General features: G+C 37.5%; 2 protein-coding genes across 3 annotated transcripts; both read right to left on the reverse strand.

Moving 5' to 3' along the window:
• Window positions 1–2,044: 2,044 nt before the first annotated feature.
• On the reverse strand, window positions 2,045–4,853 carry LOC134826527 (protein unc-119 homolog A-like). Of its 2 annotated transcripts, none has more exons than XM_063838915.1 (5): window positions 4,826–4,853; window positions 4,164–4,310; window positions 3,461–3,668; window positions 3,040–3,212; window positions 2,045–2,514 (listed from the first exon to the last, which is right to left on the reverse strand). In XM_063838915.1, exons 1-5 carry the CDS (start codon window positions 4,833–4,835, stop codon window positions 2,402–2,404), a joined length of 651 nt encoding a protein of 216 aa, XP_063694985.1. In that variant the 5' UTR covers window positions 4,836–4,853; the 3' UTR covers window positions 2,045–2,401. The 2 variants fall into 2 exon arrangements, with proteins under 2 accessions (XP_063694985.1, XP_063694984.1); XM_063838914.1 differs by having other exon boundaries at window positions 4,164–4,319.
• A 103-nt stretch (window positions 4,854–4,956) lies between these two features.
• Window positions 4,957–21,783, reverse strand: LOC134826525 (isovaleryl-CoA dehydrogenase, mitochondrial-like). Its single transcript, XM_063838913.1, has 6 exons — window positions 21,507–21,783; window positions 21,130–21,339; window positions 20,844–21,016; window positions 20,580–20,706; window positions 6,866–7,020; window positions 4,957–6,164 (listed from the first exon to the last, which is right to left on the reverse strand). The coding sequence occupies exons 1-6, from the start codon at window positions 21,769–21,771 to the stop codon at window positions 5,862–5,864; spliced, it is 1,233 nt and encodes a 410-aa protein (XP_063694983.1). The 5' UTR covers window positions 21,772–21,783; the 3' UTR covers window positions 4,957–5,861.
• Between the last annotated feature and the right edge of the window lie 1,252 nt (window positions 21,784–23,035).

Consider the following 23,035-nt stretch of genomic DNA (forward strand, 5'->3'; position numbering starts at 1 on the left):
GTCTCCAAGACAACAAGGATGATGTTGAACCTGATCATCCTCACCTCTGATACTGGATACATATGGAGCATTGAGCACACTGCATATTATATTATACGAATGTTAAATAAATTCCAATCCTACGCTGAATCACATCTGATAGCAAATCGACTTGTCAGCTAGTCGATCGCATCTGTCTAGTGTTAATGAAACGTGAACCTCGAAATTGAATAATTTGACTCTTTATGACCGTATAAGTTCCGAAGTCAAGCTATATGCGAATGAATACCCTGATTAATTACTAGTGATTTGATTGGAATTAGGGGAATCAAATCGGGGCTCTTAAACAGGGTCGCCTGGTGAAAGATCGACCACCGAGCAAATATCTTGTAGTTAGTCAAGCTAAAAACCGTAGTAAGACGTCGTTGGGGTGTCAACCAGGGATTTGTTGTACTTGTAGTTATTCATTATTCCGGAATCAGACTTATTATAAATTCTTTGGTCTGGAGATGTGAGATGTTTCGTATCACCCTATACTGGTATAACTTTATACTAAGGCTCACATTGTCTGATTGTCTAACGCAGATGAGGAATGTCTGGTATGTCTGAGATCGCGTGACTACTGATTGTATGTTAACCAGACACACGGTTTTCCATTACCAAGCAATCCGAACTGTGAAAGTATGACGATCTGAGCCGGGGTTTCGTGTAATGGAGCTCAATCAACGTGTGGCCCTAGGCCTGGTGACGTAGTAAGGCCCTACTTACGTAGTTAGACCCAATTACCGCCAGCACTGGCCCATGGGAACTGAAATGAGCCCACCTTATTAGACTCAATTGGACAGTCCCTGCCCCTAATTAGGATTCCGGTATCCACTTCACTTCCAGGTATAAAGGAGGTACTGGGATACCAAATCAATATTATCATTCAGTCCATTTCTATCTTTATCTGTCTCAACTACAACTCACAAATCCTACACAACTCTAACAACCCTTCTATCACATCTCCTTTAATCATGAATTCGACATCTGCTCTTGACAGTAACTACTTCTACAACCAGTTGACGGAACTTGCAGCCCAACAGGATAGGAAGAGCAGGACCAGCTCCAAACATCCCTCCTCTGAGGAAACAGAATCAAACTCTCCGCGATCTGACGAGGAAGTCCTGTCCGTTCCTGACCAGAACTGCAGAGAGGTTATCAAGACGGATCATCCCTTCCTGAAGTACGCTGTGAAGCTGGGCTACGAGTTGGAGCTGGCACAAGATGCTTTATCCCGTCTAGGAGCCGCTGCTTCGACAGATTCCCTACTGAAAGCGGTGTTGTACAGCTACGCAGCCCTGAATCCTAGCAGAAGGAGCAGGAACAGCAGAAGACACTACGGCAACTATAACAACAACAACAGCAACAGAACCTACCATAACCACCATCACAACAATCAGTACATGAGCAATGGTAAACCCTTCCCCTCCTACATGATCACCAGGGACAGTTACCAGCGGTTCAACGGCCACCACCCTGAAATCTCAGCCCTGAAATCAGCACTCAGCCAGGGACCCATCACATTCCCTCAGAACATGAACTTGAAACCCATCAGTCCACCTAACTCTCATAATAACGGTGTTTACACATCACAGAACAACGACCCTTACGACTTGAACGTCAATGCTGCTCCCTTCCAACCCTTCGCTTACTCTCTCGAGTCATCACCCGACAGTCTGTCACTCAGTGAATTCTGTTAGATTGAGTGAACAGTACAAATTCCCTCATTCTCACTGTATAAAATTGTATTATTATCATCCAAGCGTGTCAGCTACTGACGAAGGATTTTTGCGCTTTAGCATGTATCAGTTATTAGAGTTTCAAAAGCGCTCGTTGATATAGGGTGCATATATTTGGGTGCCATCACTATTCACTTTCCAATATTTACGAAAAGACTCTTGTGTTTATGATCCGATGTGATATACGAAATGTAAAATTATGGCTTCATTTATTGGAGCATACTGTTTTATTCAGGAACTGAATCACTGTTTCTTAATTCCTCAACTAGGCGACAGACGCACAATTTACTCTGAAACTTAAACTGTACAAAAGTTAAATAATAGTATAATACATACCAAAAGCATCACAATATCGAAAAATAGGAAAGTGGACACTGCAAACTGTAAAAGATTCTGAATATATTTCGGTTGTCTCATTGGAACAATAATGAATAACACTGATATTATTTCTCCTTACAGTTCACATAAAATGGAAATTTGGTTGCCCAAAATGGCGGGGGAGGGACAGTTATCTATAAAATAACATTACTGTGCCTGACATCTTCGGGACAAAATTCTTCAAGTCGCATTATAAAAGGGTGAGAAGTTGGGGTTGTCCAATCAGCAGTTAGCTTCAGGGAAGTGTAGTAAATACAGGGTCGCTACATCCCGGCATTGTAAGCGTAATCAGCTTTGTTGTGCATTATCAACTTGCCGTCCACGAAGTAAAAACTGTCTGATTTTGTCTGGAAGGGATTCTGTACCATTTCTCTCACTGAAATTTGAAATGTATTAATTTTATGCCTTGATCAATCATAAGAGTATTATTGGCATGCTTCTGCGATGTGATCGGGTAAGTGTGGTCGATATACAGCCCACAGGTTAAGAATATGCAATAAGGTAGTAAATCGTAAATGCGAAAAGTTATATCAGACGATAATGTGAGTATTATGCAGATTGCGAAGCACAAGTTCGGGTTTGTTGAGAGTGCAGCAGAGTTTTTACAGTGCAGCTAGATCACATCGATAAGATTCCACATGGCGCGGCGCGCAATAAGTTTGATATATTAAATAACTAGAGTGGCCGCGCGGGTCACGTGACCGCGCGCCTTTATTTCGCCGGGTTTGAGAAGACCCTTTTGAGCCTTGTGCAAACGTAGCATTGCCAACTCCAACTGTCACACCATAATTCGATTAAGTACCGATAGTCACGTCTTCTATAAATTATGAACTTATGATCAATGATAATGATACAGAAATCCCGCATTTATTCTATTCTAGAATGATCTGAAAACACATACTGAGCTCTTGAGATAGGGCAGGTAAGTCGTAAATATGTTCGCAGGTATTTAAGCTACTCGGCATACAGAAACCGAAGTCGAAGTCAAAGCTTTTTATCACTTGATCTTTGAAGTAATGCCTCTCCACCATTCTGAAGCTGTTTACAGGTTTGTCTCCAATAGTGAACTCCACCCTGGTAAAATGAGCTGTAAGTATATTAAAGTGAGATTAAGGACAAATGTGGCGACCTGTTACTTTATTAGTGCCCTTCTGTCACCCATAGCAACGTAATTCAAAGGACTATTAAGTAGTCAGTAGGTGATAATTCTTTTCATACTAAAGATCGGTTAATCGCCCATAATTAGCGACTCAATTATCAACAATGTGTGATACTACAATGTTCACAGTTCAGCTTATTATTAGATTAAAGTTATCACTCACGTTGCACCAATCTGTTTCAACTTTAAAAACTCGGGAGGAAACTCGTATCTGACGTATCTGCCGGCGTTAGGATCAGAAGAAAGTGACATCTCACTCGCTCCCTCGGGTTTAGCGATCTCGAACAAGACCCCTCCCGACTCCATGTCACGGATCTTGAACTTGGTGAAGTCTATCTTGTAGGCGTTAGCAGTGATAGGGCACAGGTAGTCTGGAGGAAGTTCCGTGTTAGAATGTGTTATTAGTCAGTTCTGACTATTAGGAGTGAATCTATGAAAACTGTAGTAAATGTACGACAAGAATAATATATCCTAGACAGGAACCGCTTATAAAGGAATTCAATCTTTAAATGTTCTCCGTTGTAACGGCGTAAAAGCTATTTAAGGGCACATCACCAAAACCGTTTATGATTTGGCCGGGGATATGACCTCGGGAAATATCCGGCCAAATCATAAACGGTTTTGGTGTATGTCCCCTTAAATGCTTGCGGTGTTCATTGTTCAGTCGATAAATGGTGCACCATCTATCCGCTTTCTACTTTATAACCAGTTATTTCAGGGCTACATAAATGGTATGATTATTTCAACAGATCATATTGTTTGGTGAATATTTCAGAGTTCGCGCAAAATTTACACCTGTAGTATAGGTCATTAATAGGTCATTAATCAGCAACTCAACAAAAAACAAAGATTTAACTTCAGCTCACCATCTGTGATCCGGCCTAACTTTAAGATGTCGTCCACAGTAACCGAATCTTTAGCTCGCAGTTTCTTCTCATATTCAGCCTGATCCAGAACCTTCTCTGATTCTGCTTTTTTGGCTTTCCTCGCCAGGAATCCTCCTTTCTTCTTGTCTGTGGAGGCTGGGGTGTGGAGCGTGTTTTTACCAGGTAATTGGTTAATTAATTGATTAATATTAATGTTCAATTAATTATCTTTGGAGTGCCTTATAGTCAACATTACTATATTAGTATAGACCATGTAATTTAATGGGTGGAATCGCACATAATTACTTCATCGAGCAAGATAAGGAGCCACCCCATAAACCCGTATATCGCATATGAACAAAATTACACGATAACTTGGCGACGATAGAGGTTGACATTTAGTGAAAGCGTAAGACCTTCAGCTGGTACAGTTAAAATACTATGATATTGCGGATAAGATTCGCTCAGCAGATTGCCACACGTACTGTAGATCGACACGTACTAAACTGTAAAGTCCCTCATATTGTGCTCAACTACTTGGACTGTAGACGTGAAGTTTGAGACAAATGTGATTGAACTTTAGGTGTTGAACTACGTGAATCAACAAATTCGTTACAATTTCCTTATATTATTATTAATTATAATTAATTATTAGTAATTACCTGTACTCATAACATTCACTTCTTGGCTAAAGAAGATAGATTTGGTTAGCTGCGTTGCTATTAGTAACAATGAAACAATAATAAAAAACAACACAATTGATAACAGTACAAGGTCAGAGTAAACGAGCACTGCGAATTGCGATATAACCAGTGTTAATAATAAAAGGGATGAGTAGCAAACCAGCTCTCAGCTTATCAACCACAAACAAAGGAATAATGTGAGAGCACCTCTCTTTTTATTTCCTTTTATATGTCAGTATAATTAGTATTTTCAAACTAGCACTTATGTCTTGATCATAAGCTTTCACTACGTCACCGAGATCAATGTGGTAGAAAAGTATTTGTTGACAAGGCATAATCACCGAGAAAATATCGCTACCTTACGTCATCACTATCGTATAAACGAGTATTTCAATGAGATCATCTTTCAAAACAGGAATATTTGGACAGTTTTTAATAAATCTTCATAGTTCATACAACAACATCGAAAACCGGAATCTGGAGAAAAGTGTATAAAACAACCAGAAGTAATACAAACTTTCCTAATTTCTACGTAGAAATGGTTCAACGTACATTACAAAATTTGTAACCACAACAAGGAGTCGCGACCTTAAAAGCCAGCAATGCTTATAAATGAGTTAACTTTCAAGGAAAGAAAGGTATTAAGACTGTGCTCAACGCCTATTAAGCCATTAGCTGTACCTAGTGTACAAAATGTACGTACAAAGAAGCAAGACTAAACGTAAACTCAATTATTTAACTCTCTCGGTCCAGTGAAATGGTTACAAATGCTTTTGATGACGTCCTAACATTTTAAAAGCAAGCACGAATTTAATAAACTATAATCTAAAAAGCAATCACATAAGATATTCATAAATATTTTAGATTCTAGGTAACACCAAATTACTAAAAACACAAAACCTTTGTACATCCTAGAACGATAGTAAACATAAAGTATAACTATAATTTTAATAATTATCATAAATTAAGAAATTAAGCGAATCACAAACTGAAAGGTCACGGGTCATGTATTGCTCTATTTATTTTCTTGATGTAAAGCACGTCCGATGATTATTTTCCTAACTTCCGTTGTCCCTGCGCCTATTTCAAACAATTTGGCGTCCCGCAGGAATCTACCCGTTGGATAGTCGTTAATGTAGCCGTTACCACCAAGAATCTGAATAGCATGCAAGGCACATTTTGTAGCCATCTCCGCTGTGAAGTATATCAGTGCAGCGCAGTCCTTGCCGGCAAAGTGCCCCTTGTCAGCAGCCCTGGCTGCCGCATAAGTGTAGTTCCGAGACACACCCAGGTATGTGTAGATCTGAGCAACTAAATCCTGATAATTGAGAGTTGGGTTATTTTTAGCTTTCTAAATCCTGAATATTGGGAGTTGGGATTGTGTCCAACTTTCTAAATTTAGAACCCGTGGTGAAAGTTGCTCCAGAGTAGCCGATGCTAATAATTGGAACATAGTTTTACGAACATGATCTGACCCGTGGCCGTGTCCAGTGACAGTTTTGGGAATGATGACCTTTTTCTTTGACAGAATACCTATACCGTTCATCGGATAGAAAAATAAATTCAAAATTGGCTTTAATTTTGGGGAAGAATAATCTGCCCTTAATAACATTTGACAACTTGAACACTGAATAGTTCAAATCATTTTTTCGCCTTAAAGCTCAGGTTTTAACTGCTCGACAATTTAAAATATTCTCAGAAATGCGGATGGATTGTTACTTTAAAAATTGAAAAATTTCTTAATTAACCAGAAATTATGAACTTCAAAAATCACATGGCACGATTGGCATTTAGCAGTTCACGTCAATTTCACGCCTTAAAAACTTAAGGATCACCAGTAACATAATTTAAGGAATTCTCATACATGGCCATGGAATAGTATAAATGATAAAAACGGTTATCATATAAAAGGAAGAATGACTTAGTAAATCACATATGAACGGTTTAAAAAAAAATTTAAAGATAACATTTTGCTGGCACCGTTTGAGATTGAAGGCTTTATTAATAACAAAACCTCACCTGAACAAGCTGATATGTGATGATTGGTTCACCCCACGTCTTCCTGGTGATAGCATAGGGTACAGAGACATCAAGACAGCTCTGCATCAGCCCCACTGGTCCTGCTGCTAAGACTAACCTCTCCAGATCCAGTCCACTCATCAACACGTACACTCCTTCGGGGGTATTGTCAAGTGATTAAGTGTGAGAAACACGTACACTCCTTCGGGGGTATTGTCACGTGATTAAGTGTGAGGAACACGTACACTCCTTCGGGGGTATTGTTACGTGATTAAGTGTGAGGAACACGTACACTCCTTCGGGGGTATTGTCACGTGATTAAGTGTGAGGAACGCGTACACTCCTTCGGGGGTATTGTCAAGTGATTAAGTGTGAGGAACACGTACACTCCTTCGGGGGTATTGTCAAGTGATTAAGTGTGAGGAACACGTACACTCCTTCGGGGGTATTGTCAAGTGATTAAGTGTGAGGAACACGTACACTCCTTCGGGGGTATTGTCACGTGATTAAGTGTGAGGAACGCGTACACTCCTTCGGGGGTATTGTCAAGTGATTAAGTGTGAGAAACACGTACACTCCTTCGGGGGTATTGTCAAGTGATTAAGTGTGAGGAACACGTACACTCCTTCGGGGGTATTGTCAAGTGATTAGGTGTGAGGAACACGTACACTCCTTCGGGGGTATTGTCACGTGATTAAGTGTGAGGAACGCGTACACTCCTTCGGGGGTATTGTCAAGTGATTAAGTGTGAGGAACACGTACACTCCTTCGGGGGTATTGTCAAGTGATTAAGTGTGAGGAACACGTACACTCCTTCGGGGGTATTGTCAAGTGATTATGTTGGCCTCTCGGACCAACAAGACTCTTTAATTATAGGTGGTTCTTTGCTAAAGTTCCGTTCATTTGGCTGAATTTGTCGAATCCATTTCTCTTGAGAACTCAAAGTTTTAGTATACCTCTAAGTCAAATTTATTTTACGGATTGAAACAGTTAATTGAATTAACCCGTAAAACTCAGCTACAGTGACTTGGGTCATTAGTCCAGTGAAACTTTCAAAATATAAAACACCGATAACGGGTCTACTCAAATGATCCAGGGTGTTGGTCATTAGTCCGGAAAAACTTTCAAAATATACGGACCTTCAAATGAGCTAGGGTACATAGTTCCGTGTTGATTAGTTTCAATTGAGCATTAACGAGACCACGCATCGGCGATCTAGAAGCCGTGTTTCGATGCGTCCTAAGGGGAACAACACTGCCCGACTATATCTGAATTTTAGTTGCGATAGCAACAAGTTACAATTCGACGTAGCTCTCAAATAAGCTACAAGTTCAATTCAAATCGGAAATATAAAAAGACTCTCAATATATGAACCTTATCTCCGAAGGTATCTACTTAATGAATTAATGGAAGTATTATTATATTTGAAGGCTTATTATACGACTCTATCAATTGTGTTCAAGTAACCATAAATTGAGACTGATTAAAAGCTCTAAAATCTAAAATATAAAATATAAATAAACCACAACGGCAGTAGCCAAAACTGGTGCCCTCCTGGTTCGAATTGACGATCTCTTCATATCAAGCTTCAATTACTGAAACATCAAACTTCAATCATTGAAACATCAAGTTCAATAAAATGGCTGAACTGGACAATGCAAAGAAGGAAATAGACAATTTGAAGAAGCAGCTACATGAAATAAATGATAAAAATGAGGATCTGAAGACATATGCCGACAAACTTAAAAATACAGTCAAAGACACTGCAAAGAAGAACGAAGATTTGAAGAAATATGCAGACGATTTATCGGACCGAAATAATAAATATGCTCGAGACTAATCAGAAGCTAGATAATGAATATAGAAGAATGCAACATGAATTGGACAAACGAACTCAGCTTAAAGAACAGGAAATGGATAAAGCCTATCTTGACGGACAGAAAACTGGAAAATTGGAGCTTCTGGAGAAATGGGACGGAAATAGAAAATCAGATATACCGCTAAGAAAACCCGACATCTTTCGTCACGGGGGAAACTTTAAACGATGGCTAAAGAATTTTCAACATTTTGCGACTGCATCAAAAATCCCAGAAAACAAGAGATTGGATGTATTAATTACCTATTTGGATCAAACATGTCAATCAAAAGTCGACACATTGAATTTCGACAGAATGCAGAGGCTGGATTTTGAAAGTTGTTGTGAAAAATTGGTACGAACAATAGAGGGATCAAATTCGAAAGCAGAATGGAGAACAAAATTATTCTCAGCAAAGCAAGAACCGACTGAATCAATCACGGATTTTGTAACTCGTCTTAACGACATGGCGGAGCGTTGTTACGGCACAGAAAAATCAACAATTAAATCGCAGATTTTATACGACTGTTTCATCAACGGATTAGCGTCTGAACAAATCTGTTTTGAAATTATAAAAAACGGGACCAACGACTACGCGACGGCATATGGTCAAGCGCTAGATTTAGAAGCTATACACGCACTTCGAAGTGTCAAACCTAAAGTGGAAAAGAAAGAAGTGAAATTCGAAGATGAAGAAACAGAACTGTTCGCCATTCAGAATGGACAGATGCCGAATTTTAATAGACAAAACTATCAAAGACCAAATTTCGATCGTCAGTACAATCAGAGATCAAACTTCAATCGCCAACAAAATCAGAAACAGAATTTCAATAATCAGTGGAACGACCAAGCACCAAACTATGATCGACGAAACGATTTTCAAAGAAATAATCAAATGCGAAACTCGAATCGAAGAAACAAATTCTGTAATATTTGTCAATATAATAATCACAATACGGAGGAGTGCTTTTTCAGACAAACACCGATTTGTATGTTTTGTGGAAGAAAAGGTCATAAAATAGAAGACTGTTACACTAGACTGAATCAAATGGCAAGGAATAGTGCTAAACCATCGCAAAGCAGAGGCAATTATCGAGAAATACAAAAGAAATTCGAAAATAATTACAATGGGAATCAATCTCAGGAATATAGACCGCGAGCAGTAGAGCAGGAATATCAGCAACAACATATCGATGGAAAGGATCGATGGAGAAGATTTATGGAACTAAATAATCAAGAACTTGATAAACAGGAAAGAGAAGAATTCATGAAAAAGCGATCGAATTTAAACTAATTTGCGCTTTCAACGTCGATACAATAAATGAGGGTACTGAGGAAGAAGACCCGATGTTGGAAGCACAATATGAAAATCAAGAAAATTACGAAAATCAAGAAAATTGTGAAATCCAAGAAAATAGCAATAAAGAGATTGGCGAAAGTGGCGAAAATGTAAATAAAATCAACGATGGCAGTTCGAATATATACATTAAAGTTAAACTCGGGATAAACTGATATTAGCAATGATTGATACCGGGGCGATAAAGAACTGCATGTCACATGACATGTTTCAGTCAATATTCAAAGACGTGCACCTAGAATGTACTGATCAAAAGTTTAAAACAGCAACTGGGTCGCCCATAAAAGTTTATGGTTGCATACCTCTACAAATGAAGATCGAGACCAGAATATGTGACGTAAATGTCACAGTATGTGATATCAACGAATCATTGATCCTCGGAAACCAGTTTTTAGAGGACAAAAGAGTGGTCATCAATTATAAATCGCTGTTATTGAAGGGTGATGACTTTGTGACACCAATGTTCAGAACTACGGAAACTCATCGGAGTTCAAATGTCGTAAATTTAATGAATAAAAGCATTGATAACGACGGAGTACTAGTATGTAAAATAGACAACAACGATTTTAAATTGCCTGGTACATACATATATACACCCAACTGCGAAATCTGGGGAGAAAATGTAAGCCCAATAGTGGTCAATATTACTGAAGAAGTGTTTGAAATAGATGTAAAAGGGAACAAAGAGTATGAGCTTCATATACAAAAAGATACAATAGTAGGAACTATTGAAGAAGTACAGGTAAATGCTATTCAGCAGGAGCTAGAAACTTGGAACATGAGTCCTGCCGAAAGATTAGAAATATTAGTAAAACAGGTCAAGTTATACGAAAATGAAAATCTAACAGATGACGAAAAAATGAAGGTGAAGGAGTTACTTCTCGAATTCCACGACATATTTTCATTATCAAGAAAAGAAATGTCATTATGTACAATCTATAAACACGAAATAAAGTCGAAAACAGATGAGGTGGTACAGTGCCCACATAGGCCTAGACGAAATTGGTTAATAATTTTAAATGTGACTTCAAGTGGCTGGAACACAGATCTAAGACTACGACATCTTGTTATTTCTCGGATGGAGTAGTAATAGCGAATCATGAGGATACATTTACGTCCTCTTTGTCAAATATGGAGGGTTGCGACTATAGTTCAGGGTACTGTCTAACGCATAACGGAAAACACGTCACTTGGAACGTGATTGAAAATGTAAAAAGGGCTTATTTGCCTGTGGGGCAGTTCAATGCAACACAAATCGAAAATAAGCTACTCGTACCCGAGTTGAGCATGTCATTTAATCTGCCGGAGAAAAATCCGGGTAACACTTGGATCGATAGGGATTTCCAAATAAAGGGAAGCCCAGCCCCGTATCAATTTAATCTTGAAAATGTAAATTCGAATAATGAAAATGCGATCGAAGCAATAAGAGAGGAACTCGTCAATAAATTTAATTATCTTTTGGAATTAATTAAAAGTCCGTTGGCGCAAACGGAGTATTTGTGTAACGTGCACAACGACATATATGGGACTGAGAGAATCCTAGCGAAAATCGATCCAACTGATTACGTACAATGGAAGTTAAATAGGACGGATGTAAAGGCTAAATTGGTCGGAAAATTGTTAATGATTTATCCTTGTCTGCAAATTCAACATTATCGATTCATAAACGACACCAACAGGTGTTATAACGGGTTTAAAATAGAATATAATCTGCCGGAAAATGATGAATATATTGAGGGCTATGTAGATCCTAAGTATAACATGATAATGCCTACCGCAATAGAGATAGATTGCCACAACTCTACGACCCAATATATGATGGTGAATAATACGATTCTCGCTCAAAGTGCTCATGGGTTACACGAAATGAGGGTAAACCTTTCAAAGGTAGAAAGTATAGACAGAGTGAAACTTACTGGAATACCCATGTCTCAAGATTTTCAAAATTGGATATATAATACGTCTGAATTGAAGCACCATGATATTAGCGATTTAATCCTGAAGGAAATGGAAAATGAAATTAACCATTTGACGATTGATAAAACGGAAAAACGAAATGTAAAATCCAATTGGCGGGAATTATTTGGAATATTCGGACAAAGTAAGTTTACGATTATATTTGCTATTATTAGCAACGTACAAAGCATCGCCGTATGGTATCTAATCTGGAGGTACATTATAGTAGAATTAATTATAAGTAAATGCGTCGATCGCACCAGAGGACGGATCCCAGTTAATGAGGGCCCAATTGACCGGGATGGTCAGGATGATACGGAAGTTTAATTCCTAGATTGACACTGTCCTTTATATGTACTGTAGTAAATGTGTATATTTAGATATTCTCCTTAGATATTCCATCAACATAAAGAATTAATTAGCTGGAATTTTAATTATGTTAGTAAATAAGGATAAGTAGTAAGACAGTATAACTATATTATGATTGACAATGAAACAATGATAATGAATAACAAGTGCACAATATGATATGTAATAAGAAATAAATATGCGCAATATGACAGTATTTGTATGCAATGATATTAAAGTAAATGCACTATGTATGACAAAGATTATGTTATGAAAGATAATAAAGCGCAATCATATAAAATGAAAGTGCACAAGATAGCTAGATTATGAATGAAGTGTATGCGCAAAGATATGATCAAGATGAGTAACAAGTAATGCACAATATGGCATGATATTTAAATAAGTGATAAGCAAGCGCTATGAAAATATAAAATTAAAATAATGTGAGATATGAAACGCCATGAAACAAACCATATTTTAAATGCAGGCCGGCCAAATGGAATGGGAACTAGATTAAATGACGTCACCCGGAAAATTTTATTTATTTATTTATTTATTTAGTTCTTAATTTATTTATTTATTTGCGTGCACGATTTGTGCCAAATCTGAGCTTAAATGTGCCAAAAGACTCTTTAGATCCAAGGCAAATTGAACGTGATTGTTGTCTGGAACCAAAATAATTACTTTAGCATGACCTGTTTTGTATACTTTTCTAATAAAACACAAAAACCAAATTAGGCACGTAGTAATTTAGAATCTTGTATCTTTGTAACTAAAGTTACAGTTATAAAAATATATTATAATATGACCGGTTAATGGTGGTTAATCTAAATACTTAAATAGCAAGGATGCGGAAGAAAGGATATTATCAACAAGTTATCTTCTTTATCAGTTGCTGCATAGCACTTTCAAAAGGAATGATTGAAGAAATCAATTACCACCAGGAAAAGACTGGTCTCATCTTACAAGGAATCGGAATCGTCGCACCGGAGATTACCCCTGTGCTGATATCAACATTTATAAAGATAAGAAATCCAATGAAAAATGTAAATGAATGCGAAAACATATGCAACATTGACGAAAATGTAATTTGGGGACTGCTAACCCACGTAAAATGTAATCATGTGCACAACAAAATCGGAGATCGCCAAAATGTAATAAAGGAAATCGAGAATTCGGTGGATAAAGACCTCGAAAATGATTCTAGACAAATGGCGGAACGATGTTTCAGAGAATGTATCAAAATACCGAAATGTAAAGCTTTCGGTGTGGAATATAGATCTGACGTCGTGATCTGCATTCTGAGAGAAACCATCCCTACGTATCATCAGGATTCTAAAGGTTCAAGCGAATTCGACATGCGATGCATGGTCGAAGATAAGAATAAATTCTGTGGACAATATCAGTCAAGAATCAATATTCTGTTTGAAAAATCAAATGAAAATTTTGTCAATGAAACAATGACAAAAATAGAAAAACTTACTGAATTGACGAAAAACAGGAAACAGAAAAGATTTGTTCAAGCAGCCCTTGGATTTTTTGCCGGTTCTATTCTTACTGGAGTGTTCAGTCTCTATGAACAATCGAAAATTTCAACTCAACTTAACGAGTTCTACGACCAATTTCAGGATTTCCGTAATGAAATGACGGACTATATTGAATCAGCAACGGAATTTCGTGAAGGTATGTTGAAAATGTACAAAACTTTGGAATTAAATTCCCAGGAGTCATTGGAAGAATTAAGCTGTGAAATGATGAGTATAATTCGGTATAACCTGAGAAGAAATCAGCTTCAAGACTGGAAAGAGTATATATACACTCTCTCGAAAGATTTGATAGACGGCCAATTAAAAGGTCCCGTGAGTCCCACAATATTTAATGAAACGAATATACTGGATTTGCTGAAACATAAAAGAATGGAGGACGCAATTTATGTTGACAACGTCCCTTTATTCTATCGTCTAGGCAGAATGTGGCTAGCTGATGTAAAGAAAGATGGAAAAATTTTCAATCTTCATGTGATTATATCGATACCTCAAATAAAAAGTGATGAAATGTACATCCTATATCAAGTGAACCAAGTAGGTTTGGTCAATGGTACTCAGTGCATGCGTCTGGATATACCGAATCACGTGTATCAAAAAGATGGCGAATTCTACGAATTGGAAAACGAAAATAATTGCGAGGTCCGAAGTGGGATAAAATTATGTCTGGGGAATAAAGAAAACGAAGAATCTGCAAAGAAAGCAAGGTGTTTAAACGCCGACCCAAGAATATGTAAAACGAATTTGGAAAAATGTCAAATGCGCAATATTCAGACTAGTTCTGGTGTCATGGTCAGAGCAATACATCATTTGAAAGCATCGACGCAAGAAAGTCCTACTGAATACGTGGATATTTCAAATGGAAGTACGGTGAAATTTCTCAACTACGATAAATATTATCAAATAGTTGCCGACAACTACATCATTAGATCAATTAAAGAGCCAATGTTTACGAAAGAACTAGAGTTGACGAACCCCGAAAAATGGGACGAATATTTGATATCTGAAAATGAATTGCTGAAAAGAACGAATCTAAGTCAGCTCAGTGCTCATGTAGTTCAACAAAAAGAAATTGTTAAACATATCAAATCTGAAAGAATCGGACTAAATCTGACGAAGGATCTAACTCTTGTGAATTTTATAGGAATTTTAACAGTAATGATTAGCATTATAGTGGGAATCTTCCTTCTATACAGCTATTGGAAAAAACGGTTCAGGACAAGGAAAGTAGAAAAGGACATAGAATTAGAAGAACAAAATAAAGACGAACTTTTAGAAAGCGGAAAAGATGAAGAATCTGGAGTAGATGAAACTAATTTCAGTGGTGAATATAGCGAAGGACTGCGACAAAGAGCGCCTAGTACAACTAAGGTGTATTCAGTGGACGATGTGAAAAACAGAGTCTTATGACTAGACGAAATAGAAGAATCAAATTTAAACTTGAACTGGAACCTAAATTGCGAAAATATAAATTGTGGAAACGTGCCAGAAAAAGAGGTAAAGAAAGCTGTAAATTTACATTACGAAAATGTAAATGATAGTGTTCAAGATGTCAGCGACTGGGAAAGTGAATCAAAGAATACAATAGACTCAAATAGTGCTTCGGATATACACGAGGAACTGGAGGAATTGAACATCGAGCATGACGCTTCTAACGATGATAATTTGGAACAACTACACAAAGAAGAGACGAAACGAGAAACAGAAATACCAATAGAAATATGGGTGATGATATTTAATTACCTCACCATCAAGCAATTACTGAAAGTACGAGAATTAAATAAACGATTCAGTAGTTTGGTGAAGGATTACTTGCGGAACCCTACCAATGTAATAATGGAAAATTTTAAATTTTATAGTTACGAAACGTTCTATTTAACGGAAATACTTAGAGATCAATGTGTTGGACGAATATGAAAACTAAAATTGGAAAGTTTGCCATGAAATACATGATCATGAAAGGGGTGTACTGCAGCGCCATCAATAAAGTGGAAAAACCATACTTGAGGTTTTTAAGAACACGGTGTCTACCATTGTATACTTTCAAGGACCGGCTAAGAAGCTTCACTCCTAAAGCGTCTGACGACGAAGTGATCATAAGATGGAAGGAATATAAGAAGAATTCTTGGGCGGATATTTCCCCATTGGAAAAATCATGCATTAAAATGGAATGCAAGTTCCAAACTTTCTTAACGAAACTATATATGAATAAATATGGTACGTCTCTACCGATAACTACGAATCGGGAAAAGATCCAAAGAATAGGCAAAATGCTGAAAACCGAAGAGAATAAAAACTTCAATCTTCTTCAAGCTATAAAATATAGACCCCCGATTGAAGTTCTAATAGGGTAATCAAACCGTAAAAAGGAAAATGTAAAATGTAAAATGTAAATCAAACGTAATATGTCAAACGTAATATCACAACTCACCAACGGGTTCAAAATTATAGAAACAGGCTCTTTCGTCATTTCCATTATCACTTTAATTAAAGTTTTCTAACCACATATTGATCAGCAAAGCAAATGGAAAATACATCAGAAGAGATACCTTCAAAAACAGAAGAAATTCAAAGTCTATCCATTAAAGAAGTCAAATCAGTTTCCAACTGTAATCTACCTATTGAACTATGGCATATTATTTTGACAAGGCTGAATCTACGTGATTTACTCAAAGCCAGGTTAATTTGCAAAAGGATGGGGAAAATCGTCTCACAATATTTGCGAGACACAACAAGTGGATATCCAGATCTCTTCAGCTTCTATAATTATGAAACATATTATCTCTTTGACATTCTAATGGAGAACGAGATGTATTGGACCAGGATACAAACGAATATTGGAAAATTCGCGATAAAACTCCTAACCATGAGAGGAGCGTATAATGCAGCAGTATTAGGACAAAAGAAATGTTATGCTCGTTTTGTCAGAACTAGATGTCTAACATTTGAAAAATACAAGTCATTATTCCCAAATGAATCGGACTGGGTTATCCTAGAACGTTGGGGAAAGTATAAACACGAGTCATGGACGAAATTGTCAAGAATCGAAAAATCAATTATTAAGATGGAATGCAAATTCGATTATTATTTAAAGTACCAATACTGTAAAGCTTATGGAACCTGGTTGTCTATTACAATGACAGAAGAGAAAATAAAAGAAATCAGTAAAATGATGAAATACGAAGATAAGCAATACGGTAAATGAGTTCATCGCATAACTATGCGTGAATCTGCATTTAGATAAAGAATGATGAAAAATGTAAATATTGAAAAATTTGAAACTTAAAATATAAAACTGAAAACGGGCAGGTTTAAAGATGAGGAAGTTAGATAAGTAAAGGATCGACCTCAGCCCAACTGAGATCCTAAATAATAAATATATGTATACAGTTTAAATTGTGAAAGTTATTATAAGACTTCAATAAGTTAAACATTTATTAAGTTAAGTAAGAAATTAATTAAATTAATAAGTAAGAATAAGTTAAAAGGCAAATAAGTTAAATATCCGATAAATTGAAAGTAGTTTGTCAAAGGACTATTAATTTAGTACCATTTCAGAGCCTTTTAAGTTTATTGAAGTCTACTGACCAAAATGGCCCATCCAGGGGTTATGATCAAGTTATTTCATAGGTTCTTAAATAGTTCTTGAATAGAAAATTACAAGCTAGTAGATCTTCTCGTTTAGCCGGTCTATTGAGATTCTGGATCGCAACCGTATCCCCTCTCTGCACAGGAACATTTCCTACGAAGACCGTAGACGCATCGTTATCGGGACGTAACCCGAATCTGTTTCGTATCGGGACGTAACCCCCGTTGAGAAGAAGAAGAAAAAAGAAAGAAGAGGGAATGGAAAGAATTATAATTGTAGCAATTCGTTACCGGGACGTAACCCGACTTTAAAAGCATCGCAATCAGGGCGTAACCTGACCCCCGTTGAGAAGAAGAAGAAAGAAGAAAGAAGAGGGAATGGAAAGAATTATAATTGTAGCAATTCGTTACCGGGACGTAACCCGACTTTAAAAGCATCGCAATCAGGGCGTAACCTGACCCCCGTTGTCGTCGAAGAAAGAAGACCAAAGAAAAGGAAAGGAAAGGAAGGAAAAGAAAAGAAAAGAAAGATACTACTTGTAATAGTGGTGAGCGGCCCTAATGGCGAATTAGGTATTAATATATGTTAACAGTTTTAAGAAATGTTGATCAGCCCTAATGGCTAAATTATAGTAAATATTCTCCTATTTGAAGGAGAGGAAAACTTTGGTGTTAGATGATGATTATAATTAGGAGACTTAGGTTCTAAAATTCAGAGTCTTAAAATTTAAGGATGTCAAGGAAAATTTAATAGAAGAAAAGAAGAAGACAAAGAAGAAGAAGAAATATTTCATTAGAATAGTACGAGTAAGCCCTCGGTTGGCGAATCGGCTAATCGGTGAAATGATCAAATTAAAAACTCTATGAAAAAGGGGATCGTGTTGGCCTCTCGGACCAACAAGACTCTTTAATTATAGGTGGTTCTTTGCTAAAGTTCCGTTCATTTGGCTGAATTTGTCGAATCCATTTCTCTTGAGAACTCAAAGTTTTAGTATACCTCCAAGTCAAATTTATTTTACGGATTGAAACAGTTAATTGAATTAACCCGTAAAACTCAGCTACAGTGACTTTGGTCATTAGTCCAGTGAAACTTTCAAAATATAAAACACCGATAACGGGTCTACTCAAATGATCCAGGGTGTTGGTCATTAGTCCGGAAAAACTTTCAAAATATACGGACCTTCAAATGAGCTAGGGTACATAGTTCCGTGTTGATTAGTTTCAATTGAGCATTAACGAGGCCACGCATCGGCGATCTAGAAGCCGTGTTTCGATGCGTCCTAAGGGGAACAACACTGCCCGACTATAACTGAATTTTAGTTGCGATAGCAACAAGTTACAATTCGACGTAGCTCTCAAATAAGCTACAAGTTCAATTCAAATCGGAAATATAAAAAGACTCTCAATATATGAACCTTATCTCCGAAGGTATCTACTTAATGAATTAATGGAAGTATTATTATATTTGAAGGCTTATTATACGACTCTATCAATTGTGTTCAAGTAACCATAAATTGAGACTGATTAAAAGCTCTAAAATCTAAAATATAAAATATAAATAAACCACAACGGCAGTAGCCAAAAATTAGGTGTGAGGAACACGTACACTCCTTCGGGGGTATTGTCACGTGATTAAGTGTGAGGAACGCGTACACTCCTTCGGGGGTATTGTCAAGTGATTAAGTGTGAGAAACACGTACACTCCTTCGGGGGTATTGTCAAGTGATTAAGTGTGAGGAACACGTACACTCCTTCGGGGGTATTGTCAAGTGATTAAGTGTGAGGAACACGTACACTCCTTCGGGGGTATTGTCACGTGATTAAGTGTGAGGAACGCGTACACTCCTTCGGGGGTATTGTCAAGTGATTAAGTGTGAGAAACACGTACACTCCTTCGGGGGTATTGTCAAGTGATTAAGTGTGAGGAACACGTACACTTCTTCGGGGGTATTGTCACGTGATTAAGTGTGAGGAACACGTACACTCCTTCGGGGGTATTGTCACGTGATTAAGTGTGAGGAACACGTACACTCCTTCGGGGGTATTGTCACGTGATTAAGTGTGAGGAACACGTACACTCCTTCGGGGGTATTGTCACGTGATTAAGTGTGAGGAACACGTACACTTCTTCGGGGGTATTGTCACGTGATTAAGTGTGAGGAACACGTACACTCCTTCGGGGGTATTGTCACGTGATTAAGTGTGAGGAACACGTACACTCCTTCGGGGGTATTATCACGTGATTTAGTGTGAGAAACACGTACACTCCTTCGGGGGTATTATCACGTGATTTAGTGTGAGAAACACGTACACTCCTTCGGGGGTATTGTCACGTGATTAAGTGTGAGGAACACGTACACTCCTTCGGGGGTATTGTCACGTGATTAAGTGCGAGGAACACGTACAGTCCTTCGGGGGTATTGTCACGTGATTAAGTGTGAGGAATGTTGGATGATATGATTGATATTAAGGTGATCTGTGGTTTTAAGGTTAAAGTCTAGTGGGTTTGTATCAGCAGGTATGGATCAGAAATGTATACTCAAACTTAAGGTGCAAGCTGTGTATTTTGTAAGTCGTAGGGTTGTACTTCCTATGTAATCTGAAAACTTTATTCCCGTGTACATATCACTATTCACTATATCCGATATAAAAAATGTTATGTTGAACCGTATGGCGGATAACATTTCTTACAACGGTAGAGCGGATGAGATATTCGAGCAATTCTCGTTCTCAAACTTTCAGTTTACAACTCTACTCAATTTTTAACTTGTATTCATGATAAGTCTCTGCATGAATCTAACCTCAGACTATACAATATACATATTATCGTTGTACATATCAAAATCTAAGGCTGCAGCATTTACGTAATAAGCATGCTTGCACAAATCTATGCTCGAATTCTACTTTTACAGTCGAAGTCGGCGTAAGTAACGACAATAACCGCAATGACGGAATCACAAAATCTCACTTAATACACATGGTAGATAAATCATAATTACATTACCAGTGAGACTTCAAATCCAAAAATGAGTAAAAAAGGTAAACATTCCATAAATAATATCACACCTTTGTTGATGGCACCGAGAATGTTCTCCTCCGGAACCTCGCAATCCTCAAATACCAGCTCACATGTGTTGGAGCCCCTCATACCAAGCTTGTCTAACTTCTGTGCTGTTGAGAAACCTTTCATGCCCTGGAACAGGTCGTCATTTTAATGGAGAAACTGACTCGAATTCATTATGTAAGGGTATGTTATTATATCAGGAACTTTATGTATTATATTATTTTATCAGCGTATAAAATAAATAAATCCGAAAATTATTTACCAACCTTCTCGATTATAAAAGCAGTGACACCACGCTGGTGAGCAGCCATGTCAGTCTTAGCATACACGATGAGAGTATCCGCATCAGGGCCATTAGTGATCCACATCTTACTGCCGTTCAGAACGTAATGGTCTCCAACTTTGTCTGCTCTCAACTTCATGGCCACAACATCAGATCCTGCAGATCACGCAAGTTTGTCATTGGTGTTAGTCAGATTGTATTTTAAGCACATCTAAATCTGACACAATTTGACACAATTTGATGAAAACCAGTTATATGTTAAACCGTACCAGCATTAGGCTCCGACATAGCGAGAGCACCCATGTGTTCTCCAGAGCACAGCTGAGGAAGATACTTCTGCTTCTGAGCCTCATTACCGTTCCTTACAAGCTGGTTGATACAAAGATTAGAATGTGCACCATAACTGAGACCAATTGAAGCTGAGGCTCTGCTCATTTCCTCCATGACGATACAGTGGGCCATGTATCCCATGTTTATACCTGATATATGTGAATTCATTATTACTTTTCCAAATATTTACAGACTTTGACATAAATGAGTAAGTTTAGACAGCTGATTTTATTATTTTGTTTGAAAATTGTGCAATTTCGTCTCATTTGTTGATGAAATGCTCAAAAATAATAATTTAGTATCTGGGAAAGTGAACCTCCATATTCTTCAGGACAAGTTATCCCGTGAAATCCCATGTCGCCGCATTTCTTCCAAAACTCTCTGAGCTGAGTGAAATTGTTCTCCTTGTCTATAGCATCAGCATAGGGTGCTAACTCAGCTTGAGCAAAACCCTTAACAGTTTCTCGTAACTCCTTCTGATCGTCAGTGAGTCCATTAAGATCATCGTCAATTGCTAGCACAGAATAAGAACGGCGACATGTCGATTTTAGAATCCTACCAGCAGCCCTTGCAGCCAACATACCCTGATTTTGTTTAATTAATAAACGTAACATTTCATAAGACTGATAAAGCAATATAAAGTAATGAATGGAATAATTTTTCTCAAGGAGTCAGACAAAAAAAATGCAAAATAGCTGCCTTAGGGGCAATACTTGAGGTATATTATATTAAGTAATAAAGTGTTCATCAGAAGCTTATAATAGGAAATTGTAAAACATGACTACTTCAAAACATCCCCAATCCCCATAAGGTAGATCATTAGAAAGAATGTGTAAGATTATGATGGAGCTCATATTTATTTAAAATGAAATAAAAAGTTCAATCGAAATATCAATCATCTCCTTTCTGAAAAACCACTGATTAATAATTCAAGTCTACAAACATAAGACTTGAGTAATTCAGCCTTTACTTGACTGTTGATGTTGCTGGACTCTGAATTATCAACAACTAAAGCTGTAGTTGTTCGTAAAGTCTGTGATAAGGAAGTTAATATGAATGGATCAATACAGCTCTCTAGGTCTGTCAAGTTACAAGATTTTAGATCTCTCATTTTATCTTGATACAGTGTATAGTGATTAAAATATTCATCCTTAAGCTTTTCTTTGAGAAGTAAGATTTCTGGTTGTTTCAATTGATTTTGTTTAGCATCAACCAGTGCTTTAACAATCAGTTCTTTCTCTAAGCAAGCTGCAACACTCGAACTAGGTACTTGAACACTGCAGTTCTCATCTAAGCTTGGTGTCTGTGTTAATACTTCACATATGTGAGAAATTGTTTCTTTTAAATCTGACGTGGTGCAATGTATTCTGTCTAAGAGGAGCTTAGTTTGCTGACTCACAACCATAGATCTGATAGAATGGTATTTGATAGAGTTTTGCTTTCTTGAGAAATTGCTGTTTTCTTGATCACCAAAGAATAATCCAAGATATCTACTGTGTTAAGCTGCAGTTCTGGACCTTTATCATAGAACCTAAATTAACAGGGTTACATGAACACTTTTATATGGAATATGATGATTATGATTAAAAATAACTATCACGATGGTTAACTGTGATAGTAATACACATGTATACAGGGGGGAGGGGCAAAAGTCAGTATCCATACGTTGGCCTTAATCTCAGTCACTGAGTCATGAGTGCCCAATTGAAATTATTGTTTCTGGTATGACTTACTACCACCCAGTGGCGTAACGTAGGGCCCCGCTGACCCGGCTGTGCCGGGGGGGGGGGGTGTGGGGGGGCGCCATCTTAGGGGGGTGCAAAATTGTCGTTTGAATGTGGGACA

This window comes from Bolinopsis microptera, chromosome 2 (genome assembly GCF_026151205.1).
Source record: "Bolinopsis microptera isolate Bmic1 chromosome 2, MBARI_Bmic_1.0, whole genome shotgun sequence".
In the NCBI taxonomy this organism is placed as follows: domain Eukaryota; kingdom Metazoa; phylum Ctenophora; class Tentaculata; order Lobata; family Bolinopsidae; genus Bolinopsis; species Bolinopsis microptera.

Bases quoted from the DNA above. Each gene is read 5' to 3' on its own strand.
- LOC134826525 (XM_063838913.1), bottom strand. From the start codon at position 21,771: ATGTTGGCTGCAAGGGCTGCTGGTAGGATTCTAAAATCGACATGTCGC. The intron at 21,340-21,506 runs GTTCACTTTCCC...CACATATATCAG, and splicing joins TTGTCCTGAAGAATATGGAG to GTATAAACATGGGATACATG. The intron at 6,165-6,865 runs GTGAGGTTTTGT...CTCAATTATCAG, and splicing joins TCACATATCAGCTTGTTCAG to GATTTAGTTGCTCAGATCTA.
- LOC134826527 (XM_063838914.1), bottom strand. The intron at 3,213-3,460 runs GTGAGTGATAAC...TCATTTTACCAG, and splicing joins TTGAAACAGATTGGTGCAAC to GGTGGAGTTCACTATTGGAG. The intron at 2,515-3,039 runs GTATGTGTTTTC...TTCAAATTTCAG, and splicing joins TGCCCTATCTCAAGAGCTCA to TGAGAGAAATGGTACAGAAT.